At 56.6% G+C, this 17,705-nt stretch overlaps 1 protein-coding gene across 4 annotated transcripts in view; it reads left to right on the top strand.

Moving 5' to 3' along the window:
- The first annotated feature begins 10,725 nt into the window (after positions 1-10,725).
- Nfatc1 (nuclear factor of activated T cells 1) overlaps positions 10,726-17,705 on the top strand; it is a 103,133-nt gene continuing 96,153 nt past the window's right edge. For 3 of the 4 annotated variants that reach the window (XM_026412450.2, XM_026412449.2, XM_026412447.2), the window contains exon 1: positions 10,726-11,111. In XM_026412450.2, the coding sequence (XP_026268235.2) occupies positions 10,985-11,111 (127 nt within the window). In that variant the 5' untranslated portion in view covers positions 10,726-10,984. Of the gene's footprint in view, positions 11,112-14,926; positions 15,074-17,705 lie in introns of those variants that run through there. The other variant, XM_026412448.2, reaches the window with a different exon arrangement.

Genomic DNA, 17,705 nt, shown 5'->3' with positions numbered 1-17,705 from the left:
CTCGGTTTCCTCAAGGACCAGGCATCTACTTCTGCCCCTTCTAGGCCCTTCCAGTCCCCAACCCCCATCACGGACCACACAGGGGCTCCAGGTCACCCCTTGCCCCTCAGATACCCAGCCTAAATATCCTTGGCTCGGGGACCATGGACTCCCGGGCCAGGCTATCTCCTGCAGCCCCCCTCCAGAGCCTGCAGCTCAGGGAGTCCACACAGGAAGAGCACAAGGGCCACAGCCATGAGGGGAAGGTGATATGTCCCCAGTGGAACTGTGACTGTGAGTAGCCATGTCCTCTAGGCCCAGTGGTCACTGAGCTCTGCACCCCAGCACCAGCAATAGTGGCCGCCAAGACCTTCTCCTGTCCCACCAACAGGTGGTCTCTGCTGGGCCTGACCTGCTGCAAGTGTGGAAAGACACATTACTTGTCCCCCAGCCTCTTGGGACACCTGAAGGTTAGGGCTCAATAAGGTGAGTGAGAACTGAAATCCCAGGTCCACAGGAAGTAGACAGGGCACTGGGCATCAGTGGTCTACATGGGAGAGGGACAGAGACAGGGAGACAGTCAGCTACAGAGACACGAGGGCTATTGGCCAGCTGGATGGTTTCTCTCTCCCTTGGCACCTGGGTCAGTGGTGGAGGAACCCACCGGGGTCACCTGTCAGCAGCAGAGGCTTCTCCCAGAGCCGCTCCAGGCGGAAGCCCAGCAGGAGCCCCTCCCGCACAGCAGCACTGGGAGCCCAAGGGCCCAAGGACTTGCACCCAAGTCCTCAATGGCATCGTTCAGATAAAGTGAGTGGAGATGGCCATTTCTCCACATCAGGTGAATGGGCATGCTGGGCACACCTGTGGTTCCAGCTGTTCAGGAGGCAGGGTCAAGTGAGCCCAAGAGGTCAAGGCCAGCCTGGGCCACATAGCAAGACCCTCTCTCAAAATAGATAAGAAGGAAAAACAGGAAAACAGATGGATGAACAAAACAGGGTGCCGGCCCACTGGACTGTCACTGCGCCTCAGGAGGGAAATCGGACACACAGGTACAGCACATAAGAACCCTGGGGACTCTGCAGATGGATAAGTGCTGCACAGCTCACTCCCAGGAGGTCCAAGAGACAGCAGAGCGGAGCAGAGCTGGGGCAGCGCAGCCATCGGTGCACAGAGGGGGCAGTTTCAGACTGGGAAGATGAGAGAGTCCTGGAAACAGATAGGGTGATGGCTGCACAGAAGCGTGAGTGCACCTGGCGCATCATGCACTTAGGAAATGGCTAAAATGACACATTGTATGCTAGGGACATCTTACCAGAACTTCAGAAAAGAAGACCCTTTTTAAAAAGGGGCTGTTTGAGTAGGGGAGGAGAGCAGGTGGAGGCCAGGGGTGGGCTCTGTGTCTGCCTGAGCACAGGTGGGGCTGCAGGGCAGCCCTGGGCTTGCTGGGTCTGGGATGGACGCATCGCTGTGGAGAGGGTTATGTTCATCTACACTTTGGCCAGATGCCACTTCCTGTTTCTAAGAAGAAATAAAGTCCTGAGCAGGCTTATAAAAAGCTCCCCACCTCCTTGGACATCAAACAGCCCCAACACAGCATCTTGATGGGTTCAGTGTAAATGAATCAGAAACACATGGATTAAATTTCCCTTGAAATTCACTCCAGTTTAAAAATTAATGGAAAAAGTGCCTGGCAAAGCTTGTTTAGAGCTTTATTGAACCAAAACACTTTAAAAATAGTTTGGGAAGTTGGGCGAACCCAAGTTGTGGCTGGGCCCTTCACCAGGACAGATTCTGCCGTGTCTCGTCAGGCTGGGGGTGCTCCTGGGGCAGCCAGTGCCCCACGAATGGCACATGGCTCTCCAGCAGAGAAAATCCCATGGCAGCATGAAAAAGGAAGTCGTTTGGTATCAGAAAGGAAAAAAAAAAATGGAAAGAACAGCCTCATTACCTAAGGCTGCAGGCAGAAATGGCTTGGGGTTGTTACTTAATTAAGAGATTTAGCTAAACAGTGTTTTAAAGAAAGCTACAAGGTTGCCATCAGAAAACTCTTTGCTACTCCTGCTATTATTTTGGTTATGGAAAACAGTTGCAAGTTAGCAGGGACAGGGACATGTCTGAAATCCTGCTGGGCTGTGGTAAGGAGCATCCTGCAGGCCAGGAAGTGACCCGGGAGCCCAGTGCTCCAGGCACATTATAGATGGTGTTTGGTAACTGCCAGTTCTTGTTTGGGCAGCACTGTGCAGAGAAGACGAGGTGTCCCCAAGAGCAGAGGTCTTTGGCCTTGGCCTTTGTGTGGATTCCTAAGTCCTAAGTAAACCTGGGCACAAGGGCAGAGCTCCGTGGCCGGGACGGCAGGGCCGCAGGGCCTTGGGGGCTCCGTCTCAGACGGCTCCGTTGGCACCCTGGTGTGCAAGCTCTCTGTCATAACCCCATTAGCCAGCCCATGCAGGCCCCAAGAGTGTCAGCTTAGCCTATCTGTGTTTCCTGTGAGAAATCAAAGTAAAATAGGACCTTTTCCTGCTCTGCATGTCATGGGGCCCAGGGGAACACAACTGGACCCGGGGCCTGTCTTTCTGCTCACCGTTCTCTTCATAACTGGTCAGAGCCGGTCACTCCTTGGGCCTGCAAAGCTGCCCTCTCCCCAGCCTTAGGGGGAATCCGTTCTCCACCAGGTGAATGGCTCACGGCCTCCCAGCCTTGCTGGGCTCTGCCCTGGCGCTGCTCTCTTTCTCAGCCTCCACATCAGACAGCTTCCCTGGGACAGGCCGGGGAGCCTCAGGTCCTGTCCCCAAGACCTCCTGGGCAGGAGCTTCAGGAAAACACCAGGCCCTCGGGCCTGGTCTCAGTCGCGCACCACCCCAGGCTGCAGTAGGCGGTGGGGAAGTCCCCTGGCTCCATTTGGAGTCTGAGCCAGGCAAACAAGGTCCCTGAGCAGAGGTCATCTCTGACAAGGCGCTGCTGTGCCGAGAAGGAGTGACCTGGATTTGTGTCCATACAAGGGTCTGACACAGAAGGGCATGTCCCCCATGGTCCTTGTAGCTGGAACTCTGAAGGAGCACTAAGTAGGATGTGTCCAGCCCCATGAGGAAGGCAGGAAGGAAAGGACACAGTACCCTGTGATGCGTCATGGAGTGGTGATCTATTTTTCGTAACTGTCAGGAAATACCTGAGGAAAGCTAACTTTATAAAGGAAAGAAGTTTGTTTTGCTCATGGTTCTGGAGGTTCAAGGTGGAGGGGCCTCATCTAGTGCCTTCTTGCTGTTCAGAGGCCCAAGTTGGCACAGGGCATCACAAGGCTGAGACTGATCCTCTGCTCACAGAGCCACCAGAGCCTGGGCTGAGGACCCCATCCCGTCCCAGCCCTCCCAACAGCCACCTAGGCACCAGGTGGAGGACGCAGCTCCTCCCTCAAGTACCTGTGGGGGATGCTCAGGCCACGTCCATGCCATAGTGCATGGCAACTGGGAAGGAGTGGAGCCAGTCCATGTGTGTGAATTCCACACTGGAGGTCAGGAGTTCAAAACCAAGGGCCAGCAGGGCCACTCGCCCGGAGGGTCCTGTAGAGGAGTGTCCTCCTGCCTCTCCAGCTCCTGGCTCTCTTGGTGGCCCGTGCCTGACAGGACAGAGCTCCAGGGTGCCTCTGTCTGCACAGGGCATCACCTTTGTGCCCCTGCCCCTCCCCTTATAAGGACACCTGTCACTTGGGGGACCCAGTGGCCTCCTTAACTACCATACCTGCAAGACCCTACTTGCAGACAAGGCCATGTCGCAGGTGACGCGGCCAGGCCCTCCGTGTGCTTCCAGAGGACACGGTTCCACACACGGCTCTGCTCTGAGGCAGCTGTCGGTGAGCACCACGCCACACAGCCTCACAGCAGCCCCGAGGGGAGGGCGGTCCCTGGTGCCTGTTGGGGTAGGAGACTGAATCCCACACAGCTGCAGGGGACCAGCCCATGGAGGAGAACTGATGGGAACTGGTGGAGCTGCTTAAAAACACAAGCTCCCAAACGCAAACAGTAAACAAAGACACTGCTGCTGAGAACCCGCGTGAGTCTGTGACAGCAGAACTACAGCCATGTCCCAGCCCAGGGAGTGCAGACTCCACTCCCTTGGTCAGCCACGGGCAGAGACAGCAGTGCCCTGCACCGCTCCCCCTGACCCTCTGCCCTGGTCTCCCAGTCTCCACCACCAGGCAGCCTGGGCCGAGGGTGTGGGGCACTGAGAAGATGGCCTGATGGCTGTCCCCAGGTCAGCAGGCAACGTCTCCAGGTCAGGGAAGGCAGGCTGAGAGGGTCTCAGGAAGCTGCTCCCACAGTGCTCAGGGGTGAAGGGCTGTCGGCCCGACTGAAGCATCAGTTTAAACACAGCAGAAATGCCAGCGAGAATGGCCAGATGTTGGATTGATAAGACTTTAAACCACCCACATGCAGCTCTAAAGAGAGGCCTCACTGACGAGTAAAAAAGGGTGATGATGGTGTCACACTGAAGACCATCAGGAAAGAGACGGAAACACACAAAAGAACCAAGGGGACCTGGAGTTGAAAGGAGGGAAGGGTTATAAGTCAGCGAGGGCCTTTCCGGGGGGAGTCGGCCACAGACGTGGCCAACGGAGGAAGAAGGAGTCAAACTGAAGCATGTCTCCAGAGATCACGAAAATCCCAGAGCGCCTTGGAGAAGTGAGGTGTGCTCCCGGGCCTGCCTGCCTGCCCATGGTGACCGCACCAGGCAGAAAGAGAGCAGAGAAGGAGAAAAAATGCTGGAGGAGCAATGGCTGGAAATGACACAAACACATGGAAAAACAACCTACCTGTCCAGGAAGCTTGGTGATCCCCAGGTGAACTCAGACCCACAACCAACACATAGTAAAAATGCTGAAGGTCAAGGACAAGGAGAAAAGTCTCAAAAGCCGAGAAGAGAAAATGGCTTGTCACTCCCAAGAGAACTCAAATCAGGCTAACATCTGACTTCTAAGCAGAAACTACTGAGGTTAGAAGCCACAGAGATAACATACCAAAGTGCTCCAAGAAAAAAATATGTGCACTCAAGCTTTCTTCCTAAAGCTAAGGTGAAGTCAAGAGTTTCCAGAGAAACAAAAACTGAGAATTTGTTGCTAGCAGACCCACCTTGCAAAAAATCCAAGACGTTCTAGAGGCTGGGCCAGGAAAGCCTGTTTGGTGACCTAACCCACAGGAAGCAGGGCCACTGAAGGCAATTGTGTGATTTTGTAAAATGGCTTAAGTGCATATTTTCTCTTTTCTCCTCAAAACTCACTTAAAAAGCAATTGTATAAAATGTGTATAGGACGTAGTGTGGGCCTGACACTTACAAAAACCTAGTAGATGTGTAATACATTTTCCAATAACAACACCAGGGAGGTGGGTAGGCACACACAGCATCCTGGACAAAGGAGACTGCTGCAGATGGTGAAATAATAATGGCCACAGGTATTGTTGGGTTGGTGACACTGCTGTGGAACAGAGCTCTGTAAGGGGGGACAAGGAAGTAGAGCCCCATAGAAATACCGTTCCTTTATGTCACTGGAACTGAGCTAGTGCAAATGAATCTAAGGCTGATTGTAGAGCTAAATACATATGGTAAACACAAGAGCAGCCACTGAAGAGATGGTGAAAACATATGGAAAAAATAAATAAAAAGCTACATTATGAAACATTCACTTAATGCAAAGAAAGCAATAAGGAGGACTGGAGGGGAAAGCTGTAAGACACTAGGAAACAAAAAAAAAAAGAGAGAACCCAGCTGTACAACAATGGCAGTCAATGTGGATCCAGGCCAGGCCAGCAGCGGTGAGACTGGGTCAGAACATGCAGCTTCATGCTGCCTCCGGGCACACGTCAGGCACACTGAGAGGCTGGGAAAGACATGCCCAGCAAACACTGCCAGCAGAGGAGCTGGGGTGCTACACTCATGTCACACAGATGGAAACAGAGGCATCACTAGAGAATGCTATGGAGCCCAATGTCCCCTAAAAGCCCTGGAGTGGAAGGCTTTGCCCTATGGTGATTCTGTGGGAGGTAGTGGAGCCTTTGAGAGTTGAGGGTCTTTAGGTCATTGAGGCTGTGCCCTTGGAGGGAATAGTGGGGCCCTAGCCTCTCTCTCTTTTTCTTTTGCTTCACTGCCAAGGTGAGCAACTCACTCCACCACATGCTCCTGCCATGAAGTACTGCCTGGTCACAGCCTCAAAGCAATTGGGCTGCTTGATCATGAACAAGAGCCTCCAAAACTGTAAGCCAAAATGAACCTTTTGTCTTCATAAGTTATTTCTTGAGCAGCAGAATAAACTGGCTAGGCTCGTCGAAGACACCCTAGAGCTCCCACCCAGCAAAGCCAAAGGCACACCTTACTCAGGGGCACAAGACACTCTTCAGGACGGGCCTCATGCTAGGCTACAAACAGATGCCAGTTGTCTGAGGGAAAGGCTCTTGACCAGCACAAAGGCAAGGGGAAGGCACACAAAGGCTTGTGGAGAGGGGATGAGGACCTGGGGAGACAGCTGCAGGAAAGCTGTGTCTAGCAAGTGCCAGCTGTGGACTCTGTGGACTCTGTGTCAGGGGTGGGCGGGGTAACCAGGAGCATGGTGAAGTGCTGCACACCACTCCAGGCAGGCCATGCATGTGGAGGGTGAAGGACATCAGGTGCCAAGCTGAGCAGCTCGGTCTTGGTCCTGATCCTGTACAAAAGCCAGAGCGGGGGGAATGGATTCACTGACTGACTGCTGCAGGAGAGGTCAGACCTTCTGTTAGCCATCTGTCCATCACTGAGACAAAATACCTGATGCACATCAAGTTAAATCACATCTTCCCGTGGTATCAGAGACTTCAGTCCAGGGCCCGCTGGCCCTGCTGCTTCTGAGCCTGTGGTGATGAAGCCTGTCACGTGGGTGTGCAAGCAGAGCTGCTCCTCTCATGCTGTCTGGGAAGAGAGGGGGAGGGGTTTGGGTCCCCACTCTCTCCAAGGATCCACCCCAGGTGACCTAAAATCTCCCTCCAGGCCCACCTCCAAGTGTTCCCCCATTTCCCAATGGTACTGTGGGCCGGGGCCACGCCTCCAACAGTCTGCCTCTGAAGACATTCAAGGCCCACCACAGCAGACCCGGTCAGTATATGACATGAGTAGTGGGCGGATACAGGCAGAGGCCAATGAGGACGACGGCTTCAGCACCAATGAGGACGGCTTCAGGAAGGCGGACAACTGAAGAGATGTTCCCCAAGTTGAAGCATCGTGAAGGATCTCTGAATCCCAAATTTATGGCTCAGTGAGTACACCCTATTATCTGAAGGGAGTCTGAAGGTGCTGACACAGGTGGATCACCAAAGGGGCCCTTCTTTCTCAGCTCAACCACAACTGTAAGACTTGCATTGGCTTTTTAAAATGTCAGCAGTTTACTTAAAAGTAAGCTGCCTGAGGTGTGGCTCAATGATACAGAAGTTAGCCTGCAGCAGGCCCTGGATCCAGACTTCAGCAGCATTAAAAGAAAAAAATTTAACTTCCTAAGAATTTGGTTTAATATTTCATTCTACTCCAGGTTTTGGCTAATAGCCCATGTTCCACGTTGACTTCTGGACATGACAGCCTTTAGGCCTCTGGTGCTATCGGGGAGAAGTGAACCCACCCTTGCTGTCTATCTTACAACTCCAGCCAGAGGCTCCAAGGGCATTGGGATGGAATTTTAAGAGACCCTGGGGCTCAGAATGTCGCTCCCGAGAGACAAGATTCAGTAAAGCTCCATGTGACCTTCACCAGCCTGTGGATCAGCGGTTCAGTAAAGGGGCCAGGAGCCGCTGGCCTGGGCACCCATCCGCCAAGCCTTGCGTGGAGGCCCCGGCGGCTGAAGGTCCCCAGCAGCTCCCAGGGCAGGAGCGCCAGCTCTGTAGGGCAGCGGTGGAGCGGCCGGGCCGGGCTCAGATCCCCAGGCCTGCGCTGGCAACGCCCCCGCGCGGATGGGGTCCGGTAACTGCAGCCTTTCCCCCGCGGGTTTAGGAACCCGAGCAGCGGCGAGTCTCTAGAAAACGTGGGGCCGGTGGAGGCATATCCAAGTGCGCTCCAGGGGAAAGGATCTGGCTTCCAAAGATTTCCAAACTGGTAAGTTTCTAGGGGTGATTCTCCCCAATAATCCACAGAAACAACAGTAACCTAAAAATAGTCTTGTTTTCTGTCCTAAGCTTCTTTTAACTTTGTTAGTCATCACCAATTCTTAAAATAAAATCCGTGTAACGTCTCTCCTAGTAGCAGCTATAAACAAACCCCCGAGAGGAGGCCGGAGGAAAAGGAAAGGAGGCGGAAGGGCCGCGCCGGGAGCGCAGGACCCAGGCCGGTGTCGGTGGTGGCCGCAGGGCCAGCGCACAGCAGCGAGCTGGCCGCGCTCCGCGCGCCGCCCCTCGGAACTCCAGCGCCCTGGCGCGCCGCCACCGTGGTCCCGGCAACGGCATTAAACAGAGGGAAACAGGCCCGGGATTCCGTCACCCGCGGGGATAAGGAGGGCATTGAGAGCAGGAAAGAGCTGCGTAGACGGCGAGAGCCTCCACTGGGGGAGGTGCAGGGGAGGCGAGGGGAAGAGGAGGAGGAAGAGGAAGACGGGGGAGGGAGGGAGGAGGAAGAGAAGAAGGAGAGGGAGGGCGGAGGGCGAGCGGACCCGGCCGAGCGCCGCCGCGCGGGTGGCGGTGCGGGGTGCGGGTGCGGGGTGCGGTGGGCGCAGTCACGACTTGCCAGGCCTCCCCGGCCTCGCGGACGCTTTCAAGGACGCGCCCCGACTCTGCCCTCCCGCCGCGCCACAGACGACCGTGCTTTTGTCCCCTCGAGGCGCTGTGGGGAAGACGAGGGCAAGAACGGGAACTCCCCGGGAAAAATTCTGGCTTCCAGGTCTGGGGACACCGGGATTTATTGAAGGATTTTTTTTTTTTTTTTTTTTTAACGACAGGGCCGCGGGTAGCGCAGCCCTGGCCCCCTCTAGCGGCGGCCTCTTTCTGTCATGAAGCACCCCAGGCTTCGCCATCCTTGCGCGGTTACTCCCCAACACACAGATCTTCGCGTGGTCTCCCTCCCCTGCTTCTTCCCGGCTGGTCACCTACCAGCGACCTGCTCGCGGGGTCCCCAGTGTCCTCGCTCCCGCTCAGGGTACTCCGGCCCCACCCCCACCCCCGAAGGCCCCTCTGCTCTGGGTATCCAGGACCCCCGGGGGAGTGCCAGCCCCGGTTTCCCCCTGGAAACGGGCTCGCAGGTAGCCACCCTTGAGGGGCACTGGCAGTGGCAAGGCTGTCCCTATTCCTCCGATCCCTCTGGGCACCTCCCTCTTTGGCGGGGAAAAGGGGACTTTAGTTCTTGTGGGTGGAAGCCGCTGGAAGGATCCCGAAGACGGTAGGGGTGGAGTTCTTGCACCTTCCGAAAGTTTAAGTCGAATCCTCTGGGCCAGCGCCACTCACTGGCTAGATCAAAGGTTGACCCAAGTCCTCCTCCCCGCCCCCATTTCCCGGAGTCCTGGGGTCCTTCAGGGTACCCCCTGGCACAGTAATATGCCCAGGAGTCCCACATCTTCTTGGCACCCACCGAGAACACGCTTTTTTGCTTTGGGGCTTCTTTTAAGCTACATAAAGTGTGAAAAGATTCACGATTTCTATTACCCTTCTCCAAACCCCCACCCCAGCATTCCAATCCTTTCCATCCAAAGCCAACAAGAAAATCTGGTCCGGTTTTGGCAGTTGAGGGGCGCCCTAGGGGGTACGGGGAGATTTGAAAGAGAAAAGTTCACAGTGACACGGGACGGATCCTCAGAGGCCCCCCGCACCAGCCCCCCCCCCTCCACCGCGGATCCGAGATCCCACAGTTGCGCCTACAAAACGTCTTTAACCCTCCCCCCACAGGGGCAGCGCGGAACAGGGTCCAGAGAAGGGTCTGTGCAGGTTGGCGCGCTCTCCTAGACGTCCCCTTCCTCAGCTCATGCAACAGGCAATCTGGGTCGCTCAGATATTTACAGAATAAGGAGGACGGTATCTGGACTTCCCGGGACGGCCAACAATCTGTTAGTAATTTAACGGGATGGGAATTTCCTTTCTCGGGCCTGCCAGTGGAAGCGCTTTTCCAAATTTCCACAGCAGGGGAAGCCTGCGATTTTACATAATGACTTCAGCATGCAGGGCTTTCTCTGCACCCCTCCCCCGCCTCCTACGCCCCCAGCCCCTCATTAAGCAGAGTGTTTTTCTCCCTGGGTACCGCGTGGACCCAGGTCTTGCCAGTTCATCCGTCTCCCCTTCGTGCGCCCCTTCTCTCCCATGTCGTCTCCACCAGCCCCCTTGTCCCTCATGCGCGCCTTGAACCAATTTCCTACTAGAGCGCCCCTGCCCGCCCTTTTTGCCCCAATCCCCACGTCTTGGGCGCCTCGGCTTTCCCCCGGGCTCCCCGACCCACTCCCTCCTGTTCTGCTGGCCTTCGGGCACCCCTGCTAGCTCCTGTGTCCCTGTTGCCCGCTGGTGAGCTCCTAGCTCCCAGTGCGCCCCCGCCGGCCTCTGGGCACTTCTGCCCACCCCCAGGCGCCCCTCCGGCCCTGCGCAGCGGCAGGGAGGGCGGCGCTCGGAGACTAGTCCCCCGGGCCCCGCGCCGGCTCGGGCGGGCAGGGGCGTGATGTCACGGCAGGGAGGGGGCGCGGGAGCGGCTGGGCCGGCGGGGAGGCGGGGGAGGTGTTTTCCAGCTTTAAAAAGGCAGGAGGCAGAGCGCGGCCCTGCGTCAGAGCGAGACTTGGAGGCTCCGGACTCAGCGGCGGAGTCGCCGCGCGGGATCCCAGCGACCCGGCTCGAGCTCCGGCGCGAGGTGCACACCTCCAACCCGGGTCTGCCACGCGCGCACACCCCCCATGACAGCTCTCCGCGGGGCGCGGCGCTGAGCGGGCCCAGCGCGTGTCCGCAGGGGAGAAGTCCGACTCCCAGAGCCCGGCCCCGGTGCTCGCCGCCGGCTCCCGCTCCTCCTCCCTCCGCTCGCCGCCGCCGCCGCCGCGTGGATGCCAAGTACCAGCTTCCCTGTCCCTTCCAAGTTTCCACTCGGCCCTCCGGCCGCATTCTGCGGGAGCGGAGAAACTTTGGGGCCCGTGTTGCCCGCCGTCAGTACCATGAAGGCGGCGGAGGAAGGTAAGCCCGCGCCCTCTCTGAGCCCCCTGCCACCACTAGCCGCCGAACCTCACGGTGGATCCACTCGGGACCCTGCACTCAAGCGGGATCTGAGCGCCCTGGGAAGGCGCGGGCGGCCGGAGCCGCACAGATTGGGAAGGGTGTCCCCCTGGTGTTTCCCCGGCGCAGCCCTGATTTCCAGCGCGCTTTCTTGCCAATAGGTGTCTCCTCTTCTCCAGCGCGGAGAATGCGAACTTGGCGGTGGCTGGGGCAGCCTCGCCAGGATCCTGGCTGTGGAAACAGTTCAGATGCGAGCGATTTGGGGACCAGGCGAGGTAGGGCTGTCAGAACCACAAAGGACACTTTGTGACGAGTGAGGTTTCTGTGGCGATGAGGGATGGCCCGGTTTATTCTCGAGGGCGGCCAGGCCGCCTTTGGAAGTGAAGAGGAGCCCCACAACATGAGGTTTGGGGTTCTGCGCCTTTTCCGCCCGCCCTGGCTGGTAGGCACCTCTTCCTGAACGCCCTGCTGGGTCAACTGGCCCCAGGTGGCCGAGGCGTGGTCAGGGTTGTGGTCAAATGTCCAGCTCTAACTCAAGCCATTCTGCATCGTTTAGACAACATAATTTCGACTAGAAAAAGCTTTGGGAAAGGTTGAAAAGGGGCCGAGAGGGTTCAAGCTGCTGCTTCCTGGTAAAGGTGCCTCAGTGCCGGACCTGACCTGTAGATGGCCAGTGCAGATGATAGGGCTCCAGACTCTCCTGTGGGGCCCCCTGGTTTACCTTCAAGCCCCTAGTCCCCTTGAAAGAACCATCACAATAACAAAATCCCCCAGTGGGCTCCCGCAGGTGTTTTTAAAAACAACCTGGAGAGGGATGATTGGCTGCTAGGAGGGATTAGGATGGCCCCATAACATGGAAACTGGGAGACACCTCTCCAAATTTCTTATCAGCTCTGAAGTATGTTCCTTAAAATCATTGGAAGAAGGCTGGCAAACCTGCCGATGCTGGTGCGTTCTCACGTTTTCTAAGGGCAGACGTCCTCCCTACGAGCACTTAAAGGAAATGCTAGTTTCCTGCGTGGTTCTCATAAACGTCTCAGGCCCTCACACTGCAACTGCAGCTCCCAGGGACTTCCAGCTTTGGAGACCTGGCTTTTCTTAACCAAAGATGAGCTCAAGAACTTACATTCAACACAAGAGGATCATTATTTCCAGTGCCCTGATGTCCCATGTAGGAAGCATCTTGTGAAATTGGATAAGACACTGCTTATGTTTCTTAAAATTTCATTTCTAGCTTGAATGTTGAACTATCAGGCAGTGTTTTAATGCTTACACAATGAGCTCTTGCTATGAAGTGTGGGGTTTGAATTTTGAGCCCCTGGACACTTACTTCTGCACATATTTGTCACTGCTTTAAAAAAAAAAAAAGATCTAAGTTTAGATTTCTTTGAAGAGTCAGTGTTTCATTCCATAGTAAAAAGGGTTTTTTCCACTTACAAGAGGAAAACACTTTTGTGGGGGATAGTGGTTATTTTTCACATTTTACTTAGGAAAATAAGTTTGAAAATGTTCTGCTAAAAGGCAGTGGACTAGGGGCAGTGATGCCATTGATTACACAGTTATGGGATGTGTATAGGGACTACAAAATTGGGGTATCCAGAAAGTGGGACCCAATCTTGTGCATGGACCAGCCAAATATGGAGGGGAAGGTGGCTGGCCACGGGACAGTGTCTGCCTGCCGCGGCTGAGGCCTGCAGGGAAACTGGCTCCTGCCCTTCCTGAGTGGGTGTGACCAAGGCATCAGCTGCCCTCTTCAGGGCCTGGGTGATTACCAGGATGTCCCCAGTTTAATGAGCATCTGGTGGAAGCTCATTAGGCACTGGTGTTTTTGAAGGCCCTATGCTATTCTCCCCTGAAGAATGCCAAGAAATGTAGGCCTGTAGGTAGCCACCCAGTCAGAGGATGCTCCCTCCACAGCTCTCCAGAGCCAAACAAAGCTTTCCCTGTTCTCCCGCCACTCAGCTTCATGGCATTGTTTCCTAGTCCACATTAGAAAATGCCGCAGAGCTTGCACCCTGCCTTATCACACCCAGCACTGGAGGTCTGCGTCCCGTTGACGTCCCTGCAGCCTGTGGAGGTGGCTCCAAGCTAAACACTGCAGTGGAGACCTGAGTGTTTGCTGACCTGGAGAATGGGGATGCAGAACCAGGGCTCCACAGCGGGGGCTGTTTAATACCCAGCTGCCCGGTCTGATGGCCTGAGTTGGGGACTTGAATGAGGAGGGAACCAGTCTAGTCTCTGGGAAGAACCCTGTGACTTCCCAACAGGGCCTGGGATCTGGGGCACATGTGTGTGAGCTTGTTCTCAGCAACAGTTTAGCAAAACCCTTTAGTCTAAACATGAGTCGGCCTGATATTTGTGTGTAACTTTTGGTAGTGGTGAAAAGGTAGTTGAAGTAAAATAAATAAATAAATAAATAAAAATGGAAAGAGAAAATGAAATGTTGATGCTTCTCTACAGAAAACAGAACTTCCATTTACTCAAAGGTCAGCAGAAAAGCAAACTAAAACAAAACAACCCTCCAACGTGCATCTCAAAGTGAGAACTATTATTAGAAACTAAATCAGGCCAAGCCGAACCATAGTTTATCACAGAGAAAACCAGCCATTGGGAAAGTGTCCTGGGAGAGAGGCAGCCGCACACGCACACGTGAGGCCCAGGTAGACGCCTCTGGAAAAAGTCCCCAGGGCCCCAGGGCAGGAGGCGGACTCTGGGGACCAGCAGTGGCAGGGTGGTGCCGACCTCCCTCCCTTTCCTTCCTGGCTCCCTCCCATCGGGTGATGCTCAGCCTCCCACTCCAGCCTGGCCACCATTTTGCTGGTATTCCAGATGTGGGTTTTAGGTGGTGCCAAGAGGTGGGGAAAGTTAGAACAAAAAGCTGGAAGAGACAGGAAGAGGACGGACCGGCTCCCAGCCCAGCCTTTCCTACTGACGGAGTGTCCACGAGCTACGCGGGCCCCGCCCGGTGAACATCAGCTCAGCTTAGAGGGCGAGGAAATCGCCCTTGAATGACCGGCGAGTCCTGGGGACTCCTGAGTGTGCAGTGCAGAAGGAGCCCGGGGACGAGGAGGCCGTGTGCGGGAAGGGGCGGGTGCTCTGAACCAGGCAGGACTGAGCCGAGTGCGCCCGGGAAACTGCGGGTGCACGCACCTGTCCTGCGGGAGGTACCCACCAAGGCACGCGCCGGGATCCCACCCCATGCCTCCGGTCTTCCCGGCACTTTCTTTAGCCACGGGGCCTGGAAAATGCTATTCCCGGAATTTCCTGCTTGAAGTGGCAGAGCTGGGCGGCAGGTTGGGGAAGTGCTCCTGGAGGCGAGTCTTCCCCGCCGGGGCTTAAGGCCCAGGGTCCACCCCCAGGGCGGGCAGACTTGGGCAGCCACCCAGAGGAAATCCTTGGGCCCCGAGATGCTCGCGGTTTGAAAGTTGGTTTCTTTTTAAACTTTTGGACCCATCCAGCCGACGAGGTCTTTGTCCTCGTGGAGGGGACCAGCCAGACCTGCCGCGCCTCCTCCCGCTGGACACTGCGTTCCACGCCGAGCAGAGGGACGGCGGCGAGGAGGGCGGTCCCCGTCGCAGCTCCAGCCCCGCACTTCCCCGCACTGGGTCAGGGACTCCGGGCCTGCGGGGCCGCGCCGGGACTCGCGCGCGGAGTTTATTTAAAACTCGGAAGCCGGCGGCCGCGAGCGGCTTGTTTATGTCAACCCGGAAACACCCGGGGGGACCGGGGCGGGACCGGGCGGGGAGGGGACAAGGGAGGGGACAGGCCGGCGGGAGGGCGGGGGCGCGTCACGCCGAGGACGCGCTGCCAGCGCCGGGCTCACCGGCCGCCGCGCGACCCCGACATGACGCGGCTGGAGCCAGACCCAGAGTTCGACTTCGAGTTCCTCTTCGAGTTCGACCAGGGCGGCGAGGCCGCCACAGGTGGGTGGGCGGCGGGGGCCGGGTGGGAGACGCCGTCCTCGCCCGGCCCTGGGGACCCGGGCCGCCCTCCCCGCGCTCCCTGCGCCCGGCCGGAGCGGCGCGCACGGCCGGAGACGCGCTGACCGCGGGAGGCCACCTGTGGGCCTGCCGCCCGCGCGCAGGTGGCGACCTGAGCCCCGGGCCCTCGCGGGCGTGGACGGCGGCGGGCACCCGAGAGTTCGCCGAGGCCCTTCCCACCGGCCCTTCCCCGGGGAGGCGAATGTCCGCGGCGAGGGACTTGGACCTGGTCGTCCCGGGACAGATGGTCAGCGGCGCTGCCAGAGGGCAGTAGGAAGCCGTCCTCGGAGAGCTGCTCCGCCGGGGCCTGGGCCAAGGCCAAGGCCGAGCCGGGGGCCGGGCCGGGAGCCCCCCGCTGCGCTCCCTCCAGGAAGGCTCCAGGCTTTGGTTCCCCTCTCACACCAGCGCTGCCACTGACAGAGAGCTTGGCTTCCTTTCATTTTCTGTTCTCTGTCAAAAATAAAGGTTCCAGTTAACAAAAGACCTGTGGCCCCTCCCCCACGCTGACATTCTTGAATAATATCAAGAGTGCGAATAATGACAGCCGGTCACAGGGCAGACTAGGAGAGCAGGGGCCCAGGGCCCACGCCCAGCACTTGGATGGCGCTCCACCTGTCTTCTTTTCCCCATTCAACAACTGGGTGGGTCTCCCCTTTATCCTGTCCCTGTCCCAGCCCAGTGGCAGAAATGTGATGGAACAAATAGGACCCTTGGGGAGGAAAGTTCGTCCATCTCTTTGGTGATGTATAAGATTTTCCAGAGCATTCACCACCTGCTTTTAAAAATCTGAATATCTTGTTTATCTTTTTAAAATTTTTTATCTGTTCTTAATTTACATGACAGTAGAATGCTTTTGGACGAATCACACATAAATGGAGTATAACTTCTCTTCTGGTTGTTGGAGAGGTGGAAACACGCTGGTCATGCATTCATCATATGTGCACCTAGAGTAATAATGTTGGATTCATTCTACCGTCCTTCCTACCCCAGGCTGCCTCTCCCCCCTTCACTCCCCTCTGCCTAGTCCAGAGTACCTCTCTTCTTCCCTTAGCAGCCTTGCCTTATGGTGAGCCTGATAGTGAATCAGCATTCGCCTCTGAGAGAAAACATTCAGCCTTTGGATTTGGGGGATGGGCTTATTTTGCTTCTTGTTCATCTTTGGAAGTCAGTGTCCTACCAGGCTGCCAACCACTGCGCTTCCCTGACCCTCCCCACTGTCTTCCCTCCGAGGTGCCTTTCATCTGTGTCTGCGGCTGAAGGTTCCAGGGCTCTGGGGTCAGTCGGAACCAAGACAGGTGTGGATGGGGGAGAGAGACGGCTTTGGGGAGGAGAGTCGGGGCAGGAGGTGGAGTCGTGGGCCAGCCCCTTTGAGCTTTCCAGACTGAGATTTGGCTGCGGGTGGCAGTGAGCATCCCCACCCTTCCTTCCTCCTGCAGCTCTCGTTCTTGAATTGGTGGTCCCATCAAAGGTGCTCTCCACCTCAGTGTTCATTTCATGTGCACTTAAGACTGGCTGCACAGAAGTGTGGACCCCACTCGAGATCTCTTCTTCCCGTGTCAGATTTGGTCCAGAGGAGACGCTGCTGAGGTCCGGCTGTCTTCCGTGGCCTCCCAGGCCTGGGTCTTCTGGGTGGGGTGGCCAGCATGGTTGGGGCGAGGCCCCACTGCCTCCCCTTGCTGGTTTGCCCAGCAGCTTCTGACTGGAAGCCCAGCCAGAGGAGCAGGGACCAGGAGCCAGGGCCTCACCCACAGGATGAAGGAAGCTGTGGCCCAAGGCTGCTGGGGAGGAGCACACGCGGCTGCGGCCTTGAAGGAGGTGCCTGTGGTGATCCTGCAGACCTCCAGGGCTGTGCAGCACAGGACCCAGGCCCAGCCCAGGCAGATCTGAAGCAGGTCTCAGTGCCATAGGCCACTTCTGTGGTGGCCCTGCACATAATGGGGAGGGGGGTTCAGGCCCTAGAGAGAGCTCTGGGCAGGGAGGCCAGCGACGGGAAGAGCGCCTTCCCCTTTTCACGGTGTCAGAGATAAGTTGCTGGAAACCATTCTACACGTAGGCCGTGTGCGTTATATCCCACAGGTTATGACAAGTCATCCCGTACAGTCATAGTCCTCCACAGACCAAGTGGGAGAGAGCGCTCTACGTTGTTTCTGAGCCTGGATATAAACAAAGAACGAACAATCCTCTGGTCAATTGCCAGACAGTAGCACTGAGTTTTGCAGGTTATACTGAGTCCAAAAATTCACTTTGTCAAAAAAAAAAAAAAAGTGGGCAGCCCTGAGCACACTCCTGGGCAAGTGCTACAGGAGTGAGGCAGGTGGAGTGCCCTGGGGTGGACTGTGGGGCCGCTGCCCTTCCCCTCCTTCCCCTCACACCTCTACACCCACAGTCTTGGGCCTCATGGAGTCTCTTTGGAGGGAAGGACCTGGTTTTGTGGTTCTGCATTTCCAGCGTGCTCAGCAGTGCAAGTGTTAGATGTTCACGGGAGAATGAAAAGAGGGTCTTTAAAATCCTGTCCTGGGCAGGACAGGAGTGATGTTCATTCCCAGCACCTGCATCTTCCTTTCTCCACCCAGCC

Source organism: Urocitellus parryii, chromosome 13 (assembly GCF_045843805.1).
Source record: "Urocitellus parryii isolate mUroPar1 chromosome 13, mUroPar1.hap1, whole genome shotgun sequence".
In the NCBI taxonomy this organism is placed as follows: domain Eukaryota; kingdom Metazoa; phylum Chordata; class Mammalia; order Rodentia; family Sciuridae; genus Urocitellus; species Urocitellus parryii.
The sequence above is the reverse complement of the archived record's forward strand: the minus strand, read 5'-3'. Positions and strand labels throughout refer to the sequence as shown.